Source organism: Suncus etruscus, chromosome 4, assembly GCF_024139225.1.
Source record: "Suncus etruscus isolate mSunEtr1 chromosome 4, mSunEtr1.pri.cur, whole genome shotgun sequence".
Classification (NCBI taxonomy): Eukaryota; Metazoa; Chordata; class Mammalia; order Eulipotyphla; family Soricidae; genus Suncus; species Suncus etruscus.
In genome coordinates, this window is record NC_064851.1 from 132606666 (window position 1) to 132631190 (window position 24525).

The following is a 24525-nucleotide window of genomic DNA, read 5'->3' on the forward strand; positions in this document are numbered from 1 at the left end:
GAGGCGCTCCCGAGTCAGAGACCCTTAGGGTCTCCTTTGTAACTGCCTTTGTTAGAAACTAATATGGTATCTCACATGCCACATTTTTTTCATCTGTTAAATAACTTAATTGTAAAACCTAGAGATTTTGCTGCATCTTGGAATATTTCTCTTAATGGGTTTGAAAGCTCTGTGAGTGCACGCATGTCTGTTTACTTAATGTTGTTTAATACAAATAATGGCTAATTATTTATGGGGTGGGGTATTTATTTGCTCTTATAATGATATAATTATTAAGATGATTCTAGATGTGATTAAAAGTTCTAGTCCATGTGATCCTAGAAGAGGGTAGCAAAGGATGTGATGTTAATCCTCTGCATATTCTGTTTGGGGAAGGTACATCAAGTGTTGCAAGAGCATGGAGTGGCACCTTTGATGAACTTCTTAACAAACGGATTGGCCACTTTTTTGGGACATACTTCAAAATGAATTATCCTGGCCTTGCAGAGTACCCCGACTTTTTTGCTGTGTGCTTGATACTTCTGCTAGCAGGTAAGACCAATTCTGAGGTACCTTGTGATAAGCCACTGTTTGAGGGAAATAGGTTATCAATTAATTTGGAACTGCTTTCCCAGTACTTGGCAACATATTTATAAATCTAGGTTGTGAGGGCCCGGAGAGATGGCATTGAGGTAGGGCATTTGCCTTGCGTGCAGAAGGACAGTGGTTCAAATCCTGGCATCCCATATGGTCCCCCGAGCCTGCCAGGGGCAATTTCTGAGCATAGAGCCAAGAGTAACCTCTGAGCACTGCTGGGTGTGACCCAAAAAACCAAACACCACAAAAAAAAAATTTAGGTTGTGTTCGAATCTAGGCATGGACCTTCTGTTGCTGGCTGTAATCACTTTATTTTATGTGATAGGTATATTTTAGAAATTAAGATAAATTTTGTGGAATGGTAGAATCATTCGAATAAATAACAACTTGACAAGTGGCACAGTTTTTCCTTTGAATTAACCATTTTTATTTCAGTTTAGGCAATATTTCCAAAAGCATTAACATTTGGGGGGTTGTTTGTTTTGGGGCCACACTTGGTAGTATACGGGCTGGTCCTGGCACTGCGCTCAAAAACCACTCTTAGCAGACCATATGGGATGCTGGGGGTTGAACCCGGGTCCAACCCGGATCATCTGCATGCAAGGCAAACACCCTACCGCTATGCTATCACTCTGGCCCCAACATTTATGTTTTTGGTGTATAAAATTACTTTACCTTCACCAAAGTAGGCACACTCTTTTATAATAATAGTTAGAGGTATGCCTGAATGGCAAATGAAGTTTCAATAAAGGATGGGGGGGGCTCATGTATTAGTTGCTGAGGATCGAACTTGGGACTTCTCATATGGAAGGTATGTGTTCTACCACTAAACTGTATCTTCAGCCCAAGATTTTGCATTCTCCTGAGTTTGATCTTTAGCACCCCAAATGATCCTGCCAGGCATAATTCCCAGGGATCATAGAGCCATGAATCAGCCCTGAGCACTGCCAGTGTTGCCCCCAAACAAAAAAAAGATTTTGCGTTCTATTATTTTGTTAGATACAACTGAGAATATTTGTGAATATTTATTCACAAATTTATTTTTTTTTGAGGGGGGGCCTCACACCTGGTGATGCTCAGGGGTTACTCCTGACTATGTGCTCAGGAATTGCTCCTAGCTTGGGGGACCATATGGAATGCCGGGGATCGGACCCAAGTCCGTCCTGGGTCAGCAGTGTGCAAGGCAGTCGACTTGCTATCGCTCTGGCCCCAAATTCTGTCTTTTTAATTAAGCCATCAATCATCTTTATAATGCAAGCATGTTGTTGAAAAAGAAGCATATTTAAGCCAGTTGTCATTGTTAATTAGGGATTATGTAAAGCATGTTGGTACTATTTATTTTCTGTTTTTATAATTTATTTTAGCATCTTAGTTTAGAAAGATATAGTCATTAGAGTCAGAGGAACCAGACCTTACAGTTCTATTCTGCCACTCTTTTTGGAATAGTAAGAAATGTACCCAGTTTTTCCATGACCCAGTTTGCTTATCCTTAAAATGAAGATACCAGTTTTGATGCCTTGTGAGCTTCCTGTGGGGTATACAGTGACCATTACATGACAAGCAGTTCAATTTTGCAGGCAGAGATAATCCCTGCTGCTCTCTTATTTGTTTTAATAATTCAACATCTTGTGTTTTGATTAGCATCTTTACTTGTGTTCCTGCTTCCTTTTGAGGGGTGGAAAGTGGGAGGAGTTGTGGGGTGCAGTGCCCGGAATCGAACTTAGGGCCTTACATATACTCTACCCCTGAGCCACATCTCAATCTACTTAATTTGTCAAGGTTTCCATAAGGAGAATTGATTGTTGTTTATTCCTACATCTACCTGATATACCCTGGATGATCTACCCCTTATTTTTCTGTCCCACTTTAGCTTTTACTCCTGTAATTCGAAAGCTGTGAAAGAAATACATCTCTTTAATCAGATGTTCACTTTAAATTATATGTTAAAAAAAAAAAAAGCTTTAAGTGTATAAAACAGCCATTAATCATATGTTCTCTGTAGGTTCTCTCTGGTTAGAGAAATGAACAAAATGTAAATTTTTGTTATTGTTTTGGGGGTCTCACCAGTGGTGTCCTGTGGCAGTCAGTGCTCAGAAACATATGGGATCCTGGGAATAAAACCTGTCTTGGCCACTCACAAGAAAAGTCCTCCTTGCTGTAATATCTCTCCAGGCTCAAAATGTTCTGTTTGCTAACAAACATACCTCAGGAGACCTGGGAGTCTCTGCTGGTGATATTTGGCCTGGCTGTGTAGTCAGATCAGAGGCTGGGCCCAGGAAGTAGTAGTATTTCTTAGGCCCAGAAGTGCTGGTTGTGGAGGACAAACTGCCAATGACTGAACTTACCAGTTACACAGTCCCAATCTTTTGAGTTCTCTGGGTTCTCTGACCAATCCCTGAACAGCCTCTGTCTGTCTGTCTGTCTGTCTGTCTGTCTGTCTGTCTGTCTGTCTGTTTTTGTGCCACACCCGGTGTTGCTTGGGTTACTGCTGACTATGCGCTCAGAAGTCGCTCCTGGCTTGGGGGACCACATGGGACGCCGGGGGATCGAACCGCTGTCCTTCCTAGGCTAGCATTGGCAAGGCAGACACCTTACCTGTAGCACCACCACGCAGGCCCCATCTGAACAGCATTTATAAAACACAACAATTGATTTATTATTTTCCAAGGTGAATATTAGTGGTTCCCAGCCTGTTTTACTTTTATCATTAATAACTATTTTATTGCACATTTCTGGGATTAGAGGAACAAAATTCAATTTTTCTTATTTCTATTTGCAATAGTCATATACTGTGTCGGCCTTTAATTTGTATCAGATTGATTAAAAATGAAAAAGTGATAAATATTAGTTTCAGAAGAAATCAAAGGTGAATGTTTGAAGTTTAAGAAGCCTTTTCAAAGCCTTTCAAGGGGCTGGAGAGATAGCATCGAGGCAAGGCGTTTGCCTTGCATGCAGAAGAATGGTGGTTCGAATCCTGGCATCCTATATGGTCCTCCGAGCCTGCCAGGAGCGATTTCTGAGCATAGAGCCAGGAGTTAACCCCTGAGCGCTGTTGAGTATGGCCCAAACCCCCCCCCCCCCAAAAAAAAGTAAGCCTTTCCAAAAGTCGAAACTGAAAAGAAAAATTTACGTTCTGACACCCTTCCTCTATATAATCAACATTAAAACTAATAGTTTTAATCACAGCCGGAGCTGTGATGCAAGTGGTAGGGCGTTTGCCTTGCATGCACTAACCTAGGGCAGACCGTGGTACAATCCCCCAATGTCCCTTATAGTCCCCCAAGCTAGGAGTGATTTCTGAGCACATAGCCAGGAGTAACCCCTAAGTGTCACCAGGTGTGGCCCCAAAAAGCAAAAAATAAAACAAACAAAACAAAACAAAAAAACCCCAACGTAATAGTAAAATGACAGGGGTTAGAAGTTAATATAGTGTTTTGGGCAGATGCCAGCATGTACTGACCCAAGTTTGATCCCTGGCACTACATAGTCTTACATCTGGTGTGGCCTTGAATGCCTCTTTGCATCATTGAGCTGGCCCTGATGATTTGTAACTCTTAACACCCCATCCTTGGTCCCTGGCAGTAAACCACTGACTTGGTTGGTCAGGTATCACTGTGAGTGGCCCCCAACCCCCTAGGCACCATTTGGGGGCAACGTAATTAAAATTTAATTAAAGAAAATAGGGGCCACAGCGATAGCACAGCGATAGGGTGTTTGCCTTGCACATAGCTGATCCAGGATGGACCTGGGCTCGATCCCCAGCATCTCATATGGTCCCCCAAGCCAGGAGCGATTTCTGAACACATAGCCAGGAGTAACACCCCTGAATGTCACTGAGTGTGGCCCCAAAACCAAAAAAAAATAAAAAGGAAGAAATAAAGTAGAAAATAAGTTGAATTAAAATAGGGGGAAAACAAGCTCAGTATGATAGAATAGCATTAGTTTATTAATCTTAAAAATTAGCATGAACAAAAATAGCCTATTGAAGAAGAGGGCAATTAAATTGGAATGCACTCTCAGTAATCTGTTTTGACAGGATAAGCCAAAAGCCTTATATAATGCACATATCCTTGATACTATCTTACAGGAAATAATTATAAAGAATTAGAACATGGGGGCTGGAGCAATAGAACAGCGGTAAGGTGTTTGCCTTGCATGCTGCTGACCTGGGACGGACCCGGGTTCAATCCCTGACATCCCATATGGTCCCCTGAGCCTGCCAGGAGTAACCCCTGAGCGCTGCCAGGTGTGGCCCCAAAACAAAAACAAAAAAAGAATTAGAACAAGATATTTGTAAAAGATTGTCTATATCTGGGGCCAGAGAGGTAGTGCAGTGGTAGGGCTCGTGCCTTGCACATGGCTGACCTAGGACGGACCACAGTTTGATTCCCCGGTGTCCCATATGGTCCGAAAGCCAGAAGCGATTTCTGAGTGCATAGCCAGTAACCACCCTGATCGTAACCGGATGTGGCCCAAAAACAAACAAACAAACAAACAAACAATATATATATATATTATTTTGAAGTGAAGAAACAAAACGGGGAACAAATATAATATGTGGCTTATGGGCTGTAGTTTGAGGACCACTGGATAGATAAGGATAGTGCAAGAGCATTTGTTAAAAATTAAGATGATATATTTGCTGATATTGGGGTGTGTGAGTAAGTAAATATAGGAACGACCACAGATAATCTTCATTTCTTGCCTATTTATCTTCAAATTGTTTGCTAAACAACTGAGCATTTTTTTTTGAGGGGGGCACACTGTTTGATGCTCAGGGGTTTACTCCTGGCTAAGAGCTCAGAAATCGCCCCTGGCTTTGGGGGACCATATGGGACGCCTGGGGATCTAACCGTGGTCCTTCCTTGGCTAGCGCTTGTAATGCAGATACCTTACCTCTAGCCCCACTTCTACATAATCTTTTTTTTTTTTTTTTTTTTGTTTTTGGTTTTTGGGTTACACCCAGAGGTGCTCAGGGGTTACTCCTGGCTGTCTACCCAGAAATAGCTCCTGGCAGGCACGGGGGACCATATGGGACACCGGGATTTGAACCAACGACCTTAGATCCTGGATCGGCGAATTGCAAGGCAAACAGCGCTGTGCTATCTCTCCGGGCCCTCTTCTACATAATCTTAATGTAAAATAAAGATATTAAAAAGAAGTGGTTTGATAAGATAACATTTGGGCATGAGAGTTGATTTATGTTTGGTAAATGTACAAATGAATTTTTTAACTTTCCACATTTGGCATTCATTGATCATGAAATGACTTTTTAGAAAAGTGCCATTAAAGTCAAATTACATAACCTCTTCATACCCACTGACAGTAGTAGCTAAAGTTACTAGATCAGTTTATTCCTTTGTAGCGCATGTTGTCTTCTGGCTGTGAACTCAGTCCACCCTCTAGTGGGTTGTTTTCAGTAGACAATGCTTCACAGCTCAGTGACTGAGTAAGGAAGTCCCCATTTGGAAGTCATAAATGGGAGTGAAACCGATGAATGTGCATGAAATCAAATCCTGAAGCCAGTAATTTGCCCTGGAAACACTCCCTTTCTTAAAGCTTAATTCAAAGTTAGCAAATATAGGCAAGGTGATATGGGCAGGGAGCTTGCCATACAGGGCTGACCTGGGATCAATCCCCAGCATCCCAAATAGTACCAAGTACCACCAGGAGTAATTCTTGAATTTAGAGCCAGAACCTTGAGCATTACTGGGTGTAGCCCAAAAACACAACAAAAAGAAAATTAGAAAACATTCTTTTTTCCCATAGGTCTTTTGTCTTTTGGAGTCAAAGAGTCTGCGTGGGTGAATAAAATTTTTACAGCTATTAATATTCTGGTCCTCCTCTTCGTTATGGTTGCTGGCTTTGTGAAAGGAAATGTGGCCAACTGGAAGATTAGTGAGGAGTTTCTCAAAAATAAATCAGCAAGCGCCAGGTAAGGTATTTGCCCCCTTCCCCTGCCCACAAACTTGCTTTTAAATTTTTGCCTGTTTTTTTTTTTTTTTCTTAAATTTTCTTTTAGTTCAATGTTGTGCCTCTGAGATTTTTCTATTTTAACCCAGCTCCAGGCTTTGGGGAGAGAAGGGAAGAGTAAAGCCATCAGAAGAATGTTCTCCATCGCCAAGGCTTCCATCCCTAAATAACAATGAGTGTATCGGAGTCCTGCATTGTAGAGTTCTCCCTTTGGGGACTATTCTACCTTATAGTCTTTCAACCTTGAAGTCATTTCCTTAGCAGGTTTTTTTTTTTTTTTGGTTTTTGGGCCACACCCGGTGACACACAGGGGTTACTCCTGGCTATGCGCTCAGAAGTTCCTCCTGGCTTGGGGGACCATATGGGACACCGGGGGATCGAACCGCGGTCCAGTCCGTCCAAGGCTAGTGCAGGCAAGGCAGGCACCTTACCTCTAGCGCCACCGCCCGGACCCAGCAGGTTTTTGTTTGTATTAGGTTTTGGTTTTTATTTTTTGAGAGAGGTAGGGAAGAATTTTGCGTAAGCAGAATTGTTCAGGCGTTATACTTTAAATTGAATAGTCTCAAAAATTAAATTATTAATATGTAGATGGTGTCATTCTAGGATTTATGTACTATATACATTTTTAAATTTTTTCTTTTAGAAATTAAACTCATACACCATAGTGTGTATATATACATATACATTTCATTAAAACACATAGAGCACACAATGTTTTGCTTTTATGGCAGCTGATGGTGCTTGTGAATTTACAAAGCAGATGAAGAGAAAGCACAATCTCTGAATGTACTAATAATCTTACTCTTAGGAGAATATTCAAAAAGTCTTTCTAGATGTTATGATAAATTTTGTGACATAAGTTTGTTTTTACAACTTGATTAATTTTTTTTCCTTTAAGTACTATGGTTACAGAATTGTTTATAGTTGCCTTTCAGTCATAGAATGTACACCACCCTTCATGAGTGTACCTTTCCCCACCAACAGTGTCCCCTAGTTCTTTCCCATTTCTACCTATCTCTGAAGCAGGCATTTTGCTTCTCTCGCCCTCTCTCTCCCCCCCCCACACACTCACACACACACACACACACACACACACACACACACACACACACACACACACACACACACACACACAAAGGGTCCCACTTCTCTACTCTTAACTGCACTCATAGCTCTTTGTGGCAAGCTTCCTACCATGGACTGGTCCTCCAAACGTTTATTTCTGTTGTCGCTGAATGTTATTACCATACTATCTTATTTTTCTTATATTCTACAAATGAGTGATACTATTCTATGTCTATCTCTCTTCCTCTGACTCATTTCACTTAGCATAATAATCTTCATGCCCATCCATAGAAAAGCAAATTTCATGACTTTATTTTTCCTGACAGCTTCATAGTATTTCATTGTGTAGACGTACCACAGTTTCTTTAGCCACTCATCTGGGTTGTTTTCAGATTCTGGCTCTTGTAAATAGTGATGTGATGAATATCGGAGTGCAGAGGGCAATTTAAAACTTTAAACACTTTTGTATTTTAAGCAGATTTTGGGGAGAGGGTGTTTTACGCTAGACGCAGCTATGCTCAGGAGTTACTCCTGACTATGCAGCTCAGGAATCACTCCTGGTGGGGCTCACGGAATCATTAGGATTTCAGGGAGCCAACCTGGGCTGTACTATCTCTCTGATCCAAAAAAATTTTTATTTTATTTTTTTGTTTTTGTTTTGCTTTGAGGGTCACAACTGGCAGTGATCTAGGTTACTACTCCTTGCTCTGCATTCAGGAATCACTCCTGTCAGGCTCCGGGGACTATATGGGATGCCGGGATACTAGCCATTTTCTGTCCTGGTTCGGTTGTATGCAAGGCAGACGCCCTACTTCTGTGCTATCTCTCCAGCCCCTCTTCCACCTTTGTAAGTCTTCCTCATAGATTTTTAACATGTGCAGTTGGCTCATGCATGATAGAAGTTCCTTGTCTTTATTTCATATCATAGTCCATAACTGGTCTCTGCTTTCAAAAGGAATTCCTGGCAGAGTGGGTCTGAGCCTTCTGCTTACATTCTCCTGCAGCATCTTATTGGGTGTTCGTGGCTGTAAGGTGACTGGCAAGGGGATACTACCCTAATTCCTAATTCTTTAGGACAAGATAGGAAATTTTAGCTTTGTGTACATTTGCTTCAAAAGGCTGATGAAGCAACAGTCTTTGAGGGACTTTTAGAAAAAGTGGTTGATGAAAGTGACTTTTCTCAAATGTGTTCCCTTTCTTAGAGAGCCACCAAGTGAAAATGGAACCAGTATCTATGGAGTTGGTGGTTTTATGCCTTATGGTTTTGCAGGAACGTTGGCTGGGGCTGCAACCTGCTTTTATGCCTTTGTTGGATTTGACTGCATTGCAACAACTGGTAAGAGCAGTCTTGGTGTTTTGCAGGAGAAAGTGTTTCTTTGTGTGATGTAAGTACCCATGGGTGGCAGCAGAGGGTCAAGAATAGAAAGTGGGACTTGGGTTATAAGGGCTGTTACACTTGCTATATATAACAATAGAGCTAATGAGATTTTAAAACTGGGAAAATTGGGAGATTAGTATTTAATTCTCAATTGCTGCGGAAGCTACCCAAGATACAATATATAAGCAGATTTTCCCAGGAGCTTTCAAATTACTTTGTAAATGTGAGTCATCCTTCAGTGTCTACTTGGGAGTGCTATCACAGAGACAACCAATAATCATGCTCTTAAACTGTCTCTTTTGTAAGGCAGAGTAAATTGTGGTGATTGGTTTTCTTCTATTTATCCTAGAGAACAATAAACACTTTTTTCTGGGTTCTTACATATTTGAATGATCTTGACTTTGGTGCTTCATATACAATAGAATCTATAGTATAAGCATACAATATACTTTTTTTTTTTAAGTTAAAAGTATGGTTTAGGGGCCGGAGAGATAGCATGGAGGTAAGGCGTTTGCCCTTCATGCAGTAGGTCATCAGTTCAAATCCCGGTGCCCCATATGGTCCCCCGTGCCTGCCAGGAGCAATTTCTGAGCCTGGAGCCAGGAATAACCCCTGAGCACTGCCGGGTGTGACCCAAAAACCACAAAAAACAACAACAACAACAACTATGGTTTAATATATAAATGGAGATGGGTTGAGTAAGTTACTTCAGATTTAAAAGTCAGCAGGATGGTGGCCATGGAAGTCGGAATCCGCTAAGGAGTGTGTAACAACTCACTTGCTGAATCAACTAGCCCTGGGGGGGAAAAAAAGTCAACACAGTTACCTACACACTTAATTTCTGTGGCTGAATCATTTTTCAAGTCAATGAAAATTACTAGATATTTAACAATGCTGAAGTATTGCAGTTTTTCTATTTGATATATGATTTTTATTATAGCACAGCAAAAAAAAAAAAAGAAAAGAGAGAGGAGTGAGCTTCTATATTTAATTTAGCTCTTTTGTAGAATACATGGTTCAACTAAAGAGACAAGAAGGGACAAAAGCAAGTAGAATGACTGTGGAGAAGAAAAAACATCGTATGCATTAAGTTAATGTTTTATTCAATGTACAAATCTTCTTTTGATATTTTCTTAGGTGAAGAAGTTCGAAATCCTCAGAAAGCTATTCCTATTGGAATTGTAACTTCTCTGCTTGTTTGCTTTTTGGCCTATTTTGGGGTATCTGCTGCCTTAACACTCATGATGCCGTACTACCTCCTTGATGAAAAAAGCCCCCTTCCTGTAGCCTTCGAATATGTTAGATGGGGTCCCGCCAAGTATGTTGTTGCAGCAGGATCTCTCTGTGCTCTCTCCACAAGGTACATTCTATCATCTCTGGGCAAGGGCTAATTTGTGGTACTGCAAAAGGTAATACTGCCTAAAGAATTCTGAGGGATTGTTTGTATGTATTTGGAAATTGAGGTACATGATAGGAACATTATTCAAAGAATCATGTATTTTTTTCTCTTAATCGTTCTTTGAAAAGTTTGCTTAGACATGCTCTCTAAAAAATATGAAGTGTTGGGGCCAGAGTGATAACCCAGCAATAAGACATTTGCTTTGTATGCAGCAGACCCAGGACGGACCTGGGTTCAATTCTTGGCATCCCATATGGTCCCCCAAGCCAGGAGCGATTTCTGAGCGTATAGCCAGGAGTAATCCCTGAGCATCACCGGGTGTGTCTCCCAAAACAAAAAACAAAATATGAAGTGTTAAAGCATTCTTCTTTTTAATGAAGGGTCAGTTTTTCAAGATAAATATGGTCTAACTTCCACAGATGGCGTTGTATACCCATATGCATACTACATTCATCTGTCAGATATGTATGTATGTGTGCATTTTGAAACTTCAAGATTCCTGACTCTGCGTTCAGAAGTCGCTCCTGGCAGCTTAGGAGACCATATAGCAGGGGTGTCGAGCCAAAATTTTAAACTGTGAGAGTCAGCCACACCTGCCAAAACAGACAAACACTCACACAAAAGCATGTAATTTTAACAATAATATATTAAACACATATTGCATTTTGCCATTTTGAGTGAGGGTAAAAATCCTGTTCGCCACCCCTGCCATATAGGATGCTGGGATTCAAACCGAGTTCCATCCTGTGTTGGCCACATGCAAGGCAAACGCCTTACTGCTGTGCTATCACTCCAGCCCCAAAGATCAATTAAAAAAAAAAAAGTACTTATTTTACTGAAAAAATATCATAACTTAGCCATTTTTGGAATGTAATAGCCAGGAAAAACACAAGTAATTCAAAATACCTGAAGCAAAAATTGTTTTGTTTTAGATTTTACCTTTTGTGGAATGAGCTATGAAGTCCAGACCTAAAACATATAAAGCATTATGCTTTACCACTGAACGGCTTGCCCAGCATCCAAAGACAGTTTTCTTAGGGCCTACTTTTACTTAGATTTTTTTTTTTTTTGGTGGTGTTTTTTTTTTTTTTTTTTTTTTTTTTATTTTATTTTTGGGTCACACCCAGCAGTGCTCGGGTTATTCCTGGCTCCAGGCTCAGAAATTGCTCCTGGCAGGCACAGGGGACCATATGGGGCGCCGGGATTTGAACCGATGACCTCCTGCATGAAAGGCAAACGCCTTACCTCCATACTATCTCTCCGGCCCCTTAGATTTTAATTATGACTTTTTATATCCAGTTTATAGTTCAAATTTTGGTTTGTTTGGTTTATTGTTAGGGTTTTTTTTTTTTTTTAATCTTTGTTTTGGGAATTATTATTAATTTGTTCAAAGATCAGACTACATGAGAATAAAAATGACAGCTAAATATAAGATGTGTAATTGTTGAGTAAATGGTTGTACATGAAGTAAAATTGCCTGATCTCTAATTGAAATGTATAAGTTTAGATTTTGTTCTGAGTTACTGCTACTAAGATGTAATGTATATTTTTTTGTCAAAATAAAGTCTTAATTCTTAGTTTTAATTGATTAATAATTATGGGCATGCACAAATGACTTAATTTTAATTTTATTGGGCAAATACTTTTTGCAACAAAAGAATCAGCAATTGGTTAAATATCAATGAATAACCCCAGTTTAGGGTATTTCTAAGGTGATGTGGCTGACAGCTGTGATGCTGACCTTTGTATAATTCAGTTCTGGGGTATAATTTTGCATGGATGTGTTTGCTATACTGCATGTGTTTGCTTTTTATTCAGTCTTCTTGGATCCATTTTCCCAATGCCTCGTGTAATCTATGCTATGGCGGAAGATGGGTTGCTTTTCAAATCTCTAGCTCAAATCAATTCCAAAACGAAGACACCAATCATTGCTACTTTATCATCGGGTGCAGTGGCAGGTGAGAGAGAGCTGACTTATGTTAAGGAAAGGGGAAATCACTTATTCAGAATTAAGGAAATTGGGAAAATATGTCATTAGGTCATTTGTTTTCTCTTGACTGTGGTTCAATAAATTTTTGGTTAATGTTGGATTTGTTTGAAAACAAAAAGTTTTGGCACAGGTTTTGCACTTGTTGTGTCCGTTCTTGACTTTTACATTATATATTTTGAGAATAATACCTGTAATAACTCACATGTGGATTATGAATTTTTCTGTTCTAGTCTTCTGGGCTCTATGTTTCCTTTACCCCGAATTCTGTTTGCCATGGCCCGGGATGGTTTACTGTTTAGATTTCTTGCCAGAGTGAGTAAGAGGCAGTCACCAGTAGCTGCCACGTTGACTGCAGGGTTCATTTCTGGTAAGCACGACGTGCAGGCTTTCTCGACAGTGGACTTAAAAGCTTTATGCGCATGCATGGACTTACACAGAGGGTCTGCTTGCCATGCATGTAAGTTATGAACTAAATCACTGTTAAATTCGGGATTATATATACATACATATTAAACAGTGGTGGTGGTCTGTTGAAATTCATTCTGAAATGTCTTTGGTATTTTTTAATATTGCATTATTTCAACTTTTGGGGCTTCTAGTAAATTTTGAAAGGGTCTTAATTAGTCTTCACTCAATAGCAGGCAATAATTGCTTTTCAAATGGATGGACTGGCTCATAAATTATATTATTGATACAAAATTTTAATTAAAGGATAATTGCTTAATTATAAATTCAAAATAATGGTTCATTATAAGAAAAAGTGGTAATAATGGTTTATTCTTTTCTTTCATGTTTAGGATTTAAGTTGATTTAAGCACCACAGGAGTTTTGAAAAGTTAACATTTACCTATTCTTATTTAAGTCCTAAGAAATATTAAAAATAATTTATATTTAGCCATTATAATCACTGCCTTCAGAATGGCAGAGAACTGTACTTCTGGGCCATGATATTTTTCCAAGACAGCTGACTCCTAAATCCTCAGAAGTCCCACTGGGACTCTAGTTTTCCTTTAAATAATTTGATAGTTGAGTCATGTTTAAAGCCTCCAGATGTTGGGGCCAGAGTGATAAGTAGTACAATGGATAGGGCACTTTCCTTGCACATGGCTGACGTGGGTGTGATCTGTGGCATCCCATCAGGTCCGTTGAGCACAGACAGAAGTAATTCCTGAGTGCAAAGGCAGGACAAAGCCCTGAGTTTTGCCTGGTTTGGTTCTTATCATCAACTCATAGTTTACATATAAAATACTTTTTTGCTTTTATTTTATTTACTAAACAGCATACTGTCACATCAAAGATAATTTATCAGTCTTGGTAGAAGGAATGTGAATTTTATTTACTTCATTGAGTCATTCTTTTTTTTTTTTGGTTTTTGGGTCACACCTGGCAGTGCTCAGGGGTTACTCCTGGCTCTACTCTCAGAAATCGCTCCTGGCAGGCTCAGGGGACCATATGGGACGCCGGGATTCGAACCACTGACCTTCTGCATGAGAGGCAAACGCCTTACCTTCGTGCTATATCTCCGGCCCCCATTGAGTCATTCTTAATAAAGTTTTGTGCAATAATTCACTTTGATTTCTAATTTTAAAATTGTTATATTTTTCTTTAAAGGAATTTGAAATTAATAACTAAAGGAAGATATGTAAAAGTAGAATATTTTTCTAGTTCTCTAAAAGATTCTTTTTGTTATTTATGCTCCCATACTTGGCTTGTTTTTTTAACTTTTATCAGAGGTTGGCAATTGATTGTCCTGTTTTGCCTTTTTATCTGTGAATCTTGTAAAACAAGGAGAGCTTTCAAAGTAAGGCATGTGGGGGGGGGGTGTCAGAGCAATAGCACAGTAGGGGGGGGGTGTTTACCTTTCATGTGGCTGACCCAGATTCAATCCCCAGCAACCTGTGTGGTCCCCCAAGGCTGCCAGCAGTAATTTTTGAGCACAGAGCCAGGAGTATAACCCCTAAGTATCACCAGATGTGATCCCCAAAACAAAACAAAAAAAAGTAAGGAATGAAATCTTTTTAAAAAACACTATTGTTAAGATTTTTGCATCCCGTGCCCCATTGCCAGGATCCCAGGTGTGATATATCAAGTCACATCCCTGGTACCAAATACTGATGTTACTGAACCTCAGTAGGTTCAGACCTGTCTCCTGTCTCAAGGAATTATTAGATTGAAGAAAATTAAGATCATAGATACAGAAAGCTTACTAAAATATGTAGAGATGCATGAGACATTTTATACTTATTATGAGATACTGCTATATATAGCAAGATTAAGATAACATTTTTATTTTACATTTCAGGAGAGAAATATGACTAAATACAAGATAATTATTTACCAAAACCTATTTTAATTCTACTGTGCTAAGGATTTGGGAGGTGGGCTTCTCTTTGAGATTGAGCTCACAAACCAAATCAGTCTTAGATTATATAGATTTAATGAGTAAAATTTAGGTTTTATGGGAAGCACACATTAGTTATTTTGTTTTAATGAACAATTAATTTTTAAGTTATTTTAAGTGAGGTTAGCATTCAGATGGACATTAAGGTGATAGTGTACCATCTACAAAGAAAAATTTTCTGTTTGATTTTCTTTTTTGTTTTTGTTTTTGGGCCACACCCAGCTATGCTCAGTGATTATTCCTGGCTGTCTGCTGAGAAATAGCTCCTGGCAGGCACGGGGGTGGGGGTGGGGTGGGGTGGGGGAACCATGTGGGACACCGGGATTCAAACCAGCCACCTTAGGTCCTGGATCGGCTGCTTGCAAGGCAAACACCGCTGTGCTATCTCTCCGGCCCCTTGATTTTCTTTTAATTAAGAAAGTCGGGTCCTGTAGCGATAGCACAGTGGATAAGGTGTTTGCTTTGCACGCTGCTGATTATGGTTTGATTCCTGGAACCACAGTTGGTTCCCCCTAAGCCCTGCTAGGAGTGATTCTTGAGGACAGCCCAGGAGGACACCATAATCACAATGGATATGGTCTAAAAACCAAAATGAATGAAAATGAAAAGGGAGTCAGTATTTTCCAGCACTCTTTTTCTTCTTGAAGCATCAAAGTCTCCTGACCTGTGATATTTTTGTTCTTTGTTAGGCCAATGTTCTTTTTATGTGATTAGAGCATATGTATTTTGTACTTGAAATAGATGAGGGCTTTTGAAGTTTTATTAGCAGTTTATTTGAGCTGAATAGCATCACACTTTTTTTTTTTTTGTCCCCCAATTCACAATACATACCCGGCAAGGGGCCTGTGTTGAGGTGTATATGGGGTGCCTTTACTGTACCTCCTCTTTCTATACAGCCAGTGTAAAGAACACAGCCTGTGGTAAGATTTGGGAGGCCTTATCTTATCTTTTATTTATTTTATTTTTTTTTTCTTCAGAGCAAACTAAAGTTGTTTTTTTTTGTTTGTTTGTTTTTTTAAAGTAAGAATTCATTTAAAGGACAAAATTGATTAACATAATGAGGTAAACTAATATAATATAATATAGTGACATAACATAACATATAATATAATTGATATAATAATAATACATGTAAGTCAAAGAAAATTTCTGATTAAAAACACATTTTTTTTTTCATAATGGCTTACATATCTTTCACTGTAGTATTTTGGGTACATATTCACATTGAATCAGGGGAATACCCATCACCTAATATGTCCTCTTCTCAATCAAAAATCAAATATGCTGAAAATAGGCAGAGTCCTGTCTAGAGGCTTCCAACCTCTGTGAGAAAGATATTTCTTAGTTTCTTTGAGTATTAATGCTACTAAATCCCCAAATAGCCAATGAGTTGTCCCTGTGTGGAGTTTCATGAAAGGCCCCTCCTCACTTGTCTGTCTTCCCTCCCAGCTGTCATGGCTTTCCTCTTTGACCTGAAGGCCCTCGTGGATATGATGTCCATAGGCACTCTTTTGGCTTACTCTCTGGTCGCAGCCTGTGTGCTCATCCTTAGGTGAGTTGTCCTCATTTCCAGGTGTCTCTGATGGGTATGGGTCCCATGAATCCCAGGAAATTGAGAAACAGGGTTCACCTTTCTTGGTTTCAAGGATCTAGTTGTTAAACCAAGTCAAGAGAGCACTGATCTAAAATCATCAGTCAGAGTATAATAAGTAGCCGAGATCCTAGCAAGATTCAAATATTGGTTATACTCATAAATTATTACCAATTTATCAGAGTTGTGTATGTTTGTGTATATGTGCATATGTACATATGTACACAATGTTCTCTGAAAAGATGACTTACTTTAATGGGGGAAAATGAACTAACCGTAATTTAAATGGGGAATGGTCAGATTTGGGTGCAGTTGCTTATTAAGCTCTGGAGAAAATAAAACAATTTTATTAATACAGAAAATATATCACTTTTAGAAACTAAATTTTTATAGCAGCTGGATTTATTTTGATCGTAACAAATTTCAGACAAGACCACTTCTGCATTCATACATACATACATACATACATACATACATACATACATACATACATACATACATATATTTCTCAATTCCTAAATGTCAGCTGAAATTAATTCAAGGTTGTGATATTATTGGAGATGTAAATTTTTTCTGTATTCATGTTTTTTTGTTTGTTTGTTTGTTTTTGTTTTTTTTGTTTGTTTGTTTTTTTGGTTTTTGGGCCACACCCGGCTGTGCTCAGGGGTTATTCCTGGCTAACTGCTCAGAAATAGCTCCTGGCAGACACAGGGGACCATATGGGACACCGGGATTTGAACCAACCACCTTTGGTCCTGGATCGGCTGCTTGCAAGGCAAACGCCGCTGTGCTATCTCTCCGGGCCCTCATGTATATTTTTAAATATATACTTGATGAGTATAGTCCTTCTTTATGAAGAGAAATGCCACTTTTAAATACAAATGAAGGTGGCACAGAGGGAGGAGAGAATACCTGGAAAAATGGGCAGGAGGGCATGGGTTGGCATTTTGAGGTGGAAGTTAGAGTGTGGCACAATATGGCTGGCACAATAAATGCTGAGCTGAGCTATAGAAGCTGGGTTCGGAAAAGGAGGGAGATAATGTCAAAAGGGACCATTCTAGTGGCGTTTGCCTGGCAAGCAAAAAGGCCTGGTGTTATACTGTGGTCGATATTCAGCTTGCCTATCTGTGCAGTTTCCTCAACCATCTTTCCTTTTGGCACAGATGTTTCCAGAATGAAAATATTTCATCCTATTTGTCATTTGCTCCACTTTCCAACAGAACTCTTTTCTGCCTCTTGTATATGTAATTTACGTGGGTTGTAAGGGAATCTGAGTGGCTACAGATATTCTGACCTAATCAGGCTTAGGCTGGGTTCAGAGTAGTGCCAGTACAGGCTGTGACACTCATATGACTGCTGAAATGTTAGGTGCTGATTTCATTAGCATCATCATACCTGTTTGCAAATCAAGACACATGTCTATTTGGGCTTAGGTACCAGCCCGGCTTATCATATGAGCAGTCCAAGTGTGATCCTAAGAAGGAAGGTCTGGGATCTTGCAGCAACGCAGCCTCCAAAACTGGTTCCCAGGTCACTATGCTGCAAGAACAGGGCTTTGGCCTGCGCAGCATCTTCAGCCCATCTGTCCTGCCCACTCAGAAGTCAGCTACTGTCGTGAGCTTTCTCGTAGGATTACTTGGTAAGTCTTCCTCATTTGCCAGTGAGATGTGCACTGTGTAAAATAAGATGTGAGGTTTCAGACTCCCCTAGATCAGGAGTCCTCAAACTAAGGCCCGTAGACCACATGCCTGCCAGGTGTCTTTGCTACCGCTGCCTGTCCTGCTTGACTCACCCCCGAGTTAACAGTGCACATGTGTGGGATGTGCTCCACACCCTCCAACTTCTTTCCTCTCTGTTTCTAGACTCCTGTCAGTCTCTGGCAGGGGTCCTCAGTCTATGGCTCTGCAAAGGCAGGCCCTTATAGTTCCCTTAAAATAATGGTAAGTTTGTCAGTTAAACTTTATTCTTCATTTTAAACATTGTATTTGTTCCCATTTTGTTGTTTTACTTCAAAATAAGATATGCAGTGTGTATAGGAATTGCTATTAGATTTTTTTAAAACTATAATCTGAGGGACAATGAACTGGCCTCTTGTTTAAAATGTTTGAAGACCCTCTACCCTTAACTATGTGAGGAATTACCCTAAACTTTAGATTGTCCATTTAATAGTGGTAAGGAGTTAGGATCATATATCATATGTTAGTTATTGAAGAAGCGAGGATGAAATTCTGCAAGGTGAGAGCAACGTCAGTGTAAATCTGTACGTCTCCTCATGATCAGATAAACTATCAGTCTAGTAACCTCAACCAGTAATAAACGTGAACTGTTCCTAAGAAAGTGTGCTCACATGATTGACTTTTAGACTTCACTTATATTGTTCATAGAGATAAACTGTAGTACAAACAGATGACCTGAATAAAAAAAAATAAACTTTTGAACTAATTTGTGGTGATCTGAAGGAAAGAGGGAAGGGAATGGATAAAGGCAACAATTGCACAGTAAAAGATAAAATTGGACCTTAAGTGAGTGTTAATTCTCAAGAATGCACACCTGAAACATGTAATTTATAACATAATGTTATTTAAAAAAATTCTTATCCCACCCACAGTTAATCGTTCATGCTTTCAATAACATTTATTAAATTTATTGAGCAACTTTCTGGAGCCAGAACCAAAGGTGGGCTTTGGATTATCAAAAGAGAAGTTCTTGCTTTCAGAGTTTTACGGAATAGGGTTATTGTGGCAAATGGAGTAAAGTTCAAGTTTCTCTGAGTGACCTCAGTGCAAACTTGATGGCCAGAGATTGGTGGGCCTGTAGTAAGGTCATTCTCAGAAACAGATTAATGATGCAGGTGTGTGTGTGTGTGTGTGTGTGTGTCTGTCTGTCTGTCTGTCTTTATTTAGTAATTTCAGCAGCTGGAAATGAAGAGAGATTTGGCATTTCCCATTTGGAAAAGGGGAAATAGCTTCTGTATCCCCAAACAATGTAATAGAGTCTTAAACTAGAGGAAATGAGGACCCAGGTGGCATATGGGCAGGAAGGCCTTGAGAGGAGGAGCAGAGACTGGTTTCTGAGGAAGGTGGAGACAGTCAAGTAAATGGCAATAACTTTTATTAATCAGTGAGAATGACCTTTCTTTTCTCAGAAAGAAAATGAAGAATCATTCTATGTGACCAAGTAGTTTATAAAGAACCTGACTGCTGCTGAGAAATCCACTGAAGTCTGTGTGCTGATTTTGTTTTCCATGTCTCACCTTTGCAGCCTTTCTTGTTTTGGGCCTGAGTATTTTGACCACACACGGAGTCCATGCTATTGCCAATCTGGAAGTGTGGAGCATTGCTCTTCTGGTGTTCTTTCTTGTCCTTTGCATTGCCATTGTCTTCATCATTTGGAGGCAGCCCCAGAACCAACAAAAAGTAGCCTTTATGGTATGTATAATGAACATTCATGATTCCCAATATTATATTATGCACCATTTTTCTTGTATTTTTATAGCGTTTCTGTTAAATAAAAATGGAAGTAAAAAAGTATTTTAGATGACTTTAACCAGTGAACAAGAATGCCATAACTCTTTGAGCTATTCCTTTTTGTCTAAAGTAGTTTCTCTGATGTGTTTCCTGACTTTTCTTTTTTTTTTTTTTTTTTTTTTTTGTGGTTTTTGGGTCACACCCGGCAGTGCTCAGGGGTTATTCCTGGCTCCATGCTCAGAAATTGCTCCTGGCAGGCACGGGGGACCATATGGGACGCCGGGATTCGAACCGATGACCTTCTGCATGAAAGGCAAACGCCTTACCTCCATGCTATCTCTCAGGCCCCGTTTCCTGACTTTTCTTTGAAAAACTTCCATGTGAGCCTCAGGGGTATAGTGGAGGCAGCACCTCTTTGGTATGTGTGAACCCTGGCAGTGCATCAAAGCAAAATCAACAACAGAAAAACCTTGAATGTTCACCTTATTGTAGTGTTTTATATGTATAAAAAGTAAGCACGTTTTTTGCCAATTAAGCTATACCATCGGAAGACTATGTAGAATCTGCTTTTTATAAATGTAGTGTCCTTTCAAGAGGATTATATTCACCAAGTCCTTCCTTCCCAGCAAATGAAGTCATCCAAGGGTTTAGTCAAAGGGTTTCCTGGAAGGTAATTCCTCAAGGTATACTGTATAGCCAGTGTTCAGAGCATGCTCCTGTTGATTCCTTTGCTTAAACCCCTGAATCTCTTGTATGTCAGACTAATGAAAATTTTGTGACTGAATGACCCCAGATCCTTTAGGCTGCAGCAATTGTGAGAAAGGTGATGCTCCTTTTACTGGACTCTGGAATAGACTTTCAATGAGTGTATTTTATATGCTGTTTTTCCCCTTAGGTTCCATTCTTACCATTTCTACCAGCCTTCAGCATCCTGGTGAATATTTACCTGATGGTTCAATTGAGTGCAGACACTTGGATCAGATTTAGCATTTGGATGGCACTTGGTAAGATTTTTTTTCCCCCATCCAGTGGCACACAGGGGTTATTCCCGACTCTGTTCAGAAATTGGCCTTTGCAGGCTTGGGGATCAAATGGGATGCTGGGGACAGAATCTGGGTATATCCTGAGTTGGCCGAACACAAGGCAAACGCCCTGCCGCTGTGCTATATCACTCCAGCCCCACACTTGGTAAGACTTTGAATGCTTTGATTTTCTGAATTTTGATCTTTCTCTTAGCTCGAGAAATGCATCCCTTTTTCTTGGAAATAAAGACTTAAAAATGCCTTCTCAATTCTTAGAACTTTTTTTTTTTTGTTTTTGTTTTTGGGGCCACTCCCGTTTGATGCTCAGGGGTTACTCCTGTCTAAGCACTCAGAAATTGCCCCTGGTTTGGGAGGGACCAATGGGACGCTGGAGGATCGAACAGCAGTCCTTCCTTGGCTAGCGCTTGCAAGGCAGACACCTTACCTCTAGCGCCACCTCGCTGGCCCCAATTCTTAGAACTTTTTTTTTTGTTTTTATTTTTGGGGCCACACCCGTTTGATGCTCAGGGGTTACTCCTGTCTTAGCACTCAGAAATTGCCCCTGGTTTGGGAGGGACCAATGGGACGCTGGAGGATCGAACAGCAGTCCTTCCTTGGCTAGCGCTTACAAGGCAGACATCTTGGGCCGGGTAGGTGGCGCTGGAGGTAAGGTGTCTGCCTTGCAAGCGTTAGCCAAGGAAGGACCGCGGTTCAATCCCCCGCGTCCCATATGGTCCCCCCCAAGCCAGGGGCGATTTCTGAGCACATAGCCAGGAGTAACCCCTGAGCGTCAAACGGGTGTGGCCCAAAAACCAAAAAAAAAAACAAAAAAAAAACAAGGCAGACATCTTACCTCTAGCGCCACCTTGCTGGCCCCAATTCTTAGAACTTTTTTTTTTTTTGGTCACAACCGGCAGAGCTCAGGAGTCACTCCTGGCTCTACACTGAGAAATTGCCCCTAGCAGGCAGGGGGACCTAAAGGATGCTGGGATTCGAACCAACGTCCTTCTGCATGCAAGGCAAATGCCTTACCTCCATGCTATCTCTCCAGCCCCAATTCTTAGAACATTTAATGCTTACTTTTCCAAAGACTTTTAGTTACCTTTTTTTAAATTTAGTTTTCCCAGTTATCACATAGGTCTTCTATATGCTCCAATTTACATAAGTGAGTGAGAAAAGTGAAATCCCAGAAGCATAGGGTTGAAGGCTTTGATTTATCAATTGAAGCTCCAAGTCATTTTCTTTCTTTTTTGGGGGGGAAAGGGAATGGAGATGGGAGTTCCTGACACCAGAGTAAATTTTTTCTAGAAACCAGTAGATTTCTGTAAACAATATCATTGTTTTCAGTTTCTAAACTTTTTGGTTTTGTTTTGGGGCCACACCCAGTAGTGATCAAAGTTACTCCTGGCTCAGTGCTCAGGAATCACTTCTGGTAGGCTCAGGGGACCATTTGGAATACAAGATTAAACCCATTTTAGCTGTGTGTAAAACAAACACCCTGCTGTGCTATCATTATGGTCCCAGTATTTACACTTTTTTAAAATTAAGCTCACTATAGTGGAGATTAGCATTAACTAACATGAGTTTTGTTTTTTGTTTTTTTTTTAAATCTCACATGTATTGTACTTTTTTCAGTATTACTGCTTCAGTTTCCATTCTAAAAATTAAGTTAGAACAAGTTTGTGGGTTTTTGGGTTTTTTTTGGTTTTTGTTTTGTTTTTTGTTTTTTTTTGTTTTTTTTTGGTTTTTTTTTTTTTTGGTTTTTGGGCCACACCCGGCGATGCTCAGGGGTTGCTCCTGGCAGGCACGGGGGACCATATGGGACACCGGGATTCGAACCAACCACCTTTGGTCCTGGATCGGCTGCTTGCAAGGCAAACACCGCTGTGCTATCTCTCCGGGCCCTAGAACAAGTTTGTAATAACTAAAGTGGAGCATGAATTGTCTTTGAAAAGTGAGATAAGAGGCCAGGGAGATAGCACCTTGCTGGTGTGTGGCTGCAAGTTTGCTCACTCAATCTGGTGACCCCAGCACCACTGGGAATGGCTCATATGTCCCTAGAGCAGTATTTTGGAGACCCTATCTTCATATCCCACCCATACCAAATTTAAATATGAGGTGAAGGTGACATTAGAGTTAAATCTGCATTGGTGTGGGTGGCCTGTTAGCTATAAGAATTCAAACTTTTGGAGACTGGAGAGATAGCATGGAGGTAGTGTGTGTGTGTGTGTTTGTGTTTGTGTGTGTATGTGTCTATGTGTCTGTGTGTGTCTGTGTCTGTGATTGGACATGCCAAAATAGTGATTGGCAGATAATCTAATTTACATTATATATAGGGTCACCTAAGCACTGCATGGGGGCCCCAAAACCCAGCAAGTTATAAGGTATCATGTAAGGATACTCTTAATCCCCGATAGTTGGTATGGTCCTTAAAAAAACAGTTGCTCCTTGCATTGTTACTGCATTAGGCACATGCATATCCCTGTCTTCTTTTGAAATGACTTGAGAGAAAAACGCAGAATGGTCTCACTCATCTATGGGTTTTAAGAAAAATGAAAGACATTCTTGCAATAATAATTTTCAGACACAAAAGAGAAAAGAGCTGGAAGTTCCAGCTCACCTCAGGAAGCTCACCACAAAGAGTAATGAGTTTAGTTAGAGAAATAACTACATTTTGAACTGTCCTAATAATGAGAATGTATGAGGGAAATGGATAGCCTGTTTAGAGTACAGGCGGGGGTTTGGGGAGGAGGAGAGAGACTTGGGACATCGGTGATGGGAATGTTGCACTGGTGATGGGTGGTGTTCTTTACATGACTGAAACCCAAACACAATCATGTATGTAATCAAGGTGTTTAAATAAAATAAATAAATAAATAAAAGAGAGATATAGGGTTTCTCTAAAAAAAAAAAAAAGAAATGACTTCCGAGCAAAGCACGACTGGGTCCTGGGTGTGACCTTCAACCTTGCCCCAAAGAAAACTAAATTAAGTCCTGCCTTTTATGGAGGAGCCACCTCTCTAGGAGACTGTAGGTGAAAGGGGAAGACTGTATCTCCATCCCATCTTTTAAACATTTGTTTGCTTGTATTTCCGAAAGGTTTCTTGATTTACTTTAGTTATGGCATTCGACACAGCCTGGAGGGTAGTAAAAAGAGGTATGAAGAGGAGGAGGACAACACCTTCTCAGACAACGTTAAGGCAACAGAAGAAAAACCTGCCATCCAAGCAAATGAGCCCCACCAACAGAACCTCAGTTTATCTTTCATCTTGCATGAAAAGACAAGTGAGTGCTGATGGTCACCGAGCAGAGCTGAGCGGGTCCACAGTCCCAGCGCACACTTCCTCCTTCTGTGGAGGAGTCCACAGAAATGTGTCATGGGTTTGCTGCACAGGTCCTTGGACTTTTATTCACCTGCACGGCGCCTCCACCGATGTTTAATTATGTGCCTGGCAAAGCCTCCTGAACTCTCTCCTCAATGAGGATTATTCCCAGAATAGTGGGAGTGAGAGAGTCTTGTCTGTCTGTCTGTCTGTGCTGTGGAATATGAATGTTGTAAGTGGTTGGTGTCTCACTGTTGTCCTGTTACATTTTCCTGGTGGTGATATTGGTGGTCATGGATGGCATATGTTGCCCCTGCTGAAATGGGAGCAACCGCTGTAG

At 40.3% G+C, this 24525-nt stretch overlaps 1 protein-coding gene and 1 non-coding gene across 2 annotated transcripts in view; one reads left to right on the forward strand and one right to left on the reverse strand.

The window, feature by feature from the left end:
* SLC7A2 (solute carrier family 7 member 2) overlaps positions 1–24230 on the forward strand; it is a 70120-nt gene extending 45890 nt beyond the window's left edge. Inside the window, exons 3-12 of the mRNA XM_049772348.1 lie at positions 376–531; positions 6346–6511; positions 8817–8950; positions 10130–10352; positions 12210–12349; positions 16232–16334; positions 17807–18012; positions 19635–19801; positions 20736–20844; positions 23962–24230. Coding sequence (XP_049628305.1) covers positions 376–531; positions 6346–6511; positions 8817–8950; positions 10130–10352; positions 12210–12349; positions 16232–16334; positions 17807–18012; positions 19635–19801; positions 20736–20844; positions 23962–24158 — 1601 coding nt within the window. The 3' untranslated portion in view covers positions 24159–24230. The remainder of the gene's footprint in view (positions 1–375; positions 532–6345; positions 6512–8816; positions 8951–10129; positions 10353–12209; positions 12350–16231; positions 16335–17806; positions 18013–19634; positions 19802–20735; positions 20845–23961) is intronic.
* On the reverse strand, positions 15587–15719 carry LOC126007881 (small nucleolar RNA SNORA51). The gene has a single exon (XR_007495357.1). It is a non-coding gene; the product is annotated as a small nucleolar RNA SNORA51 (small nucleolar RNA).
* Positions 24231–24525: the final 295 nt, after the last annotated feature.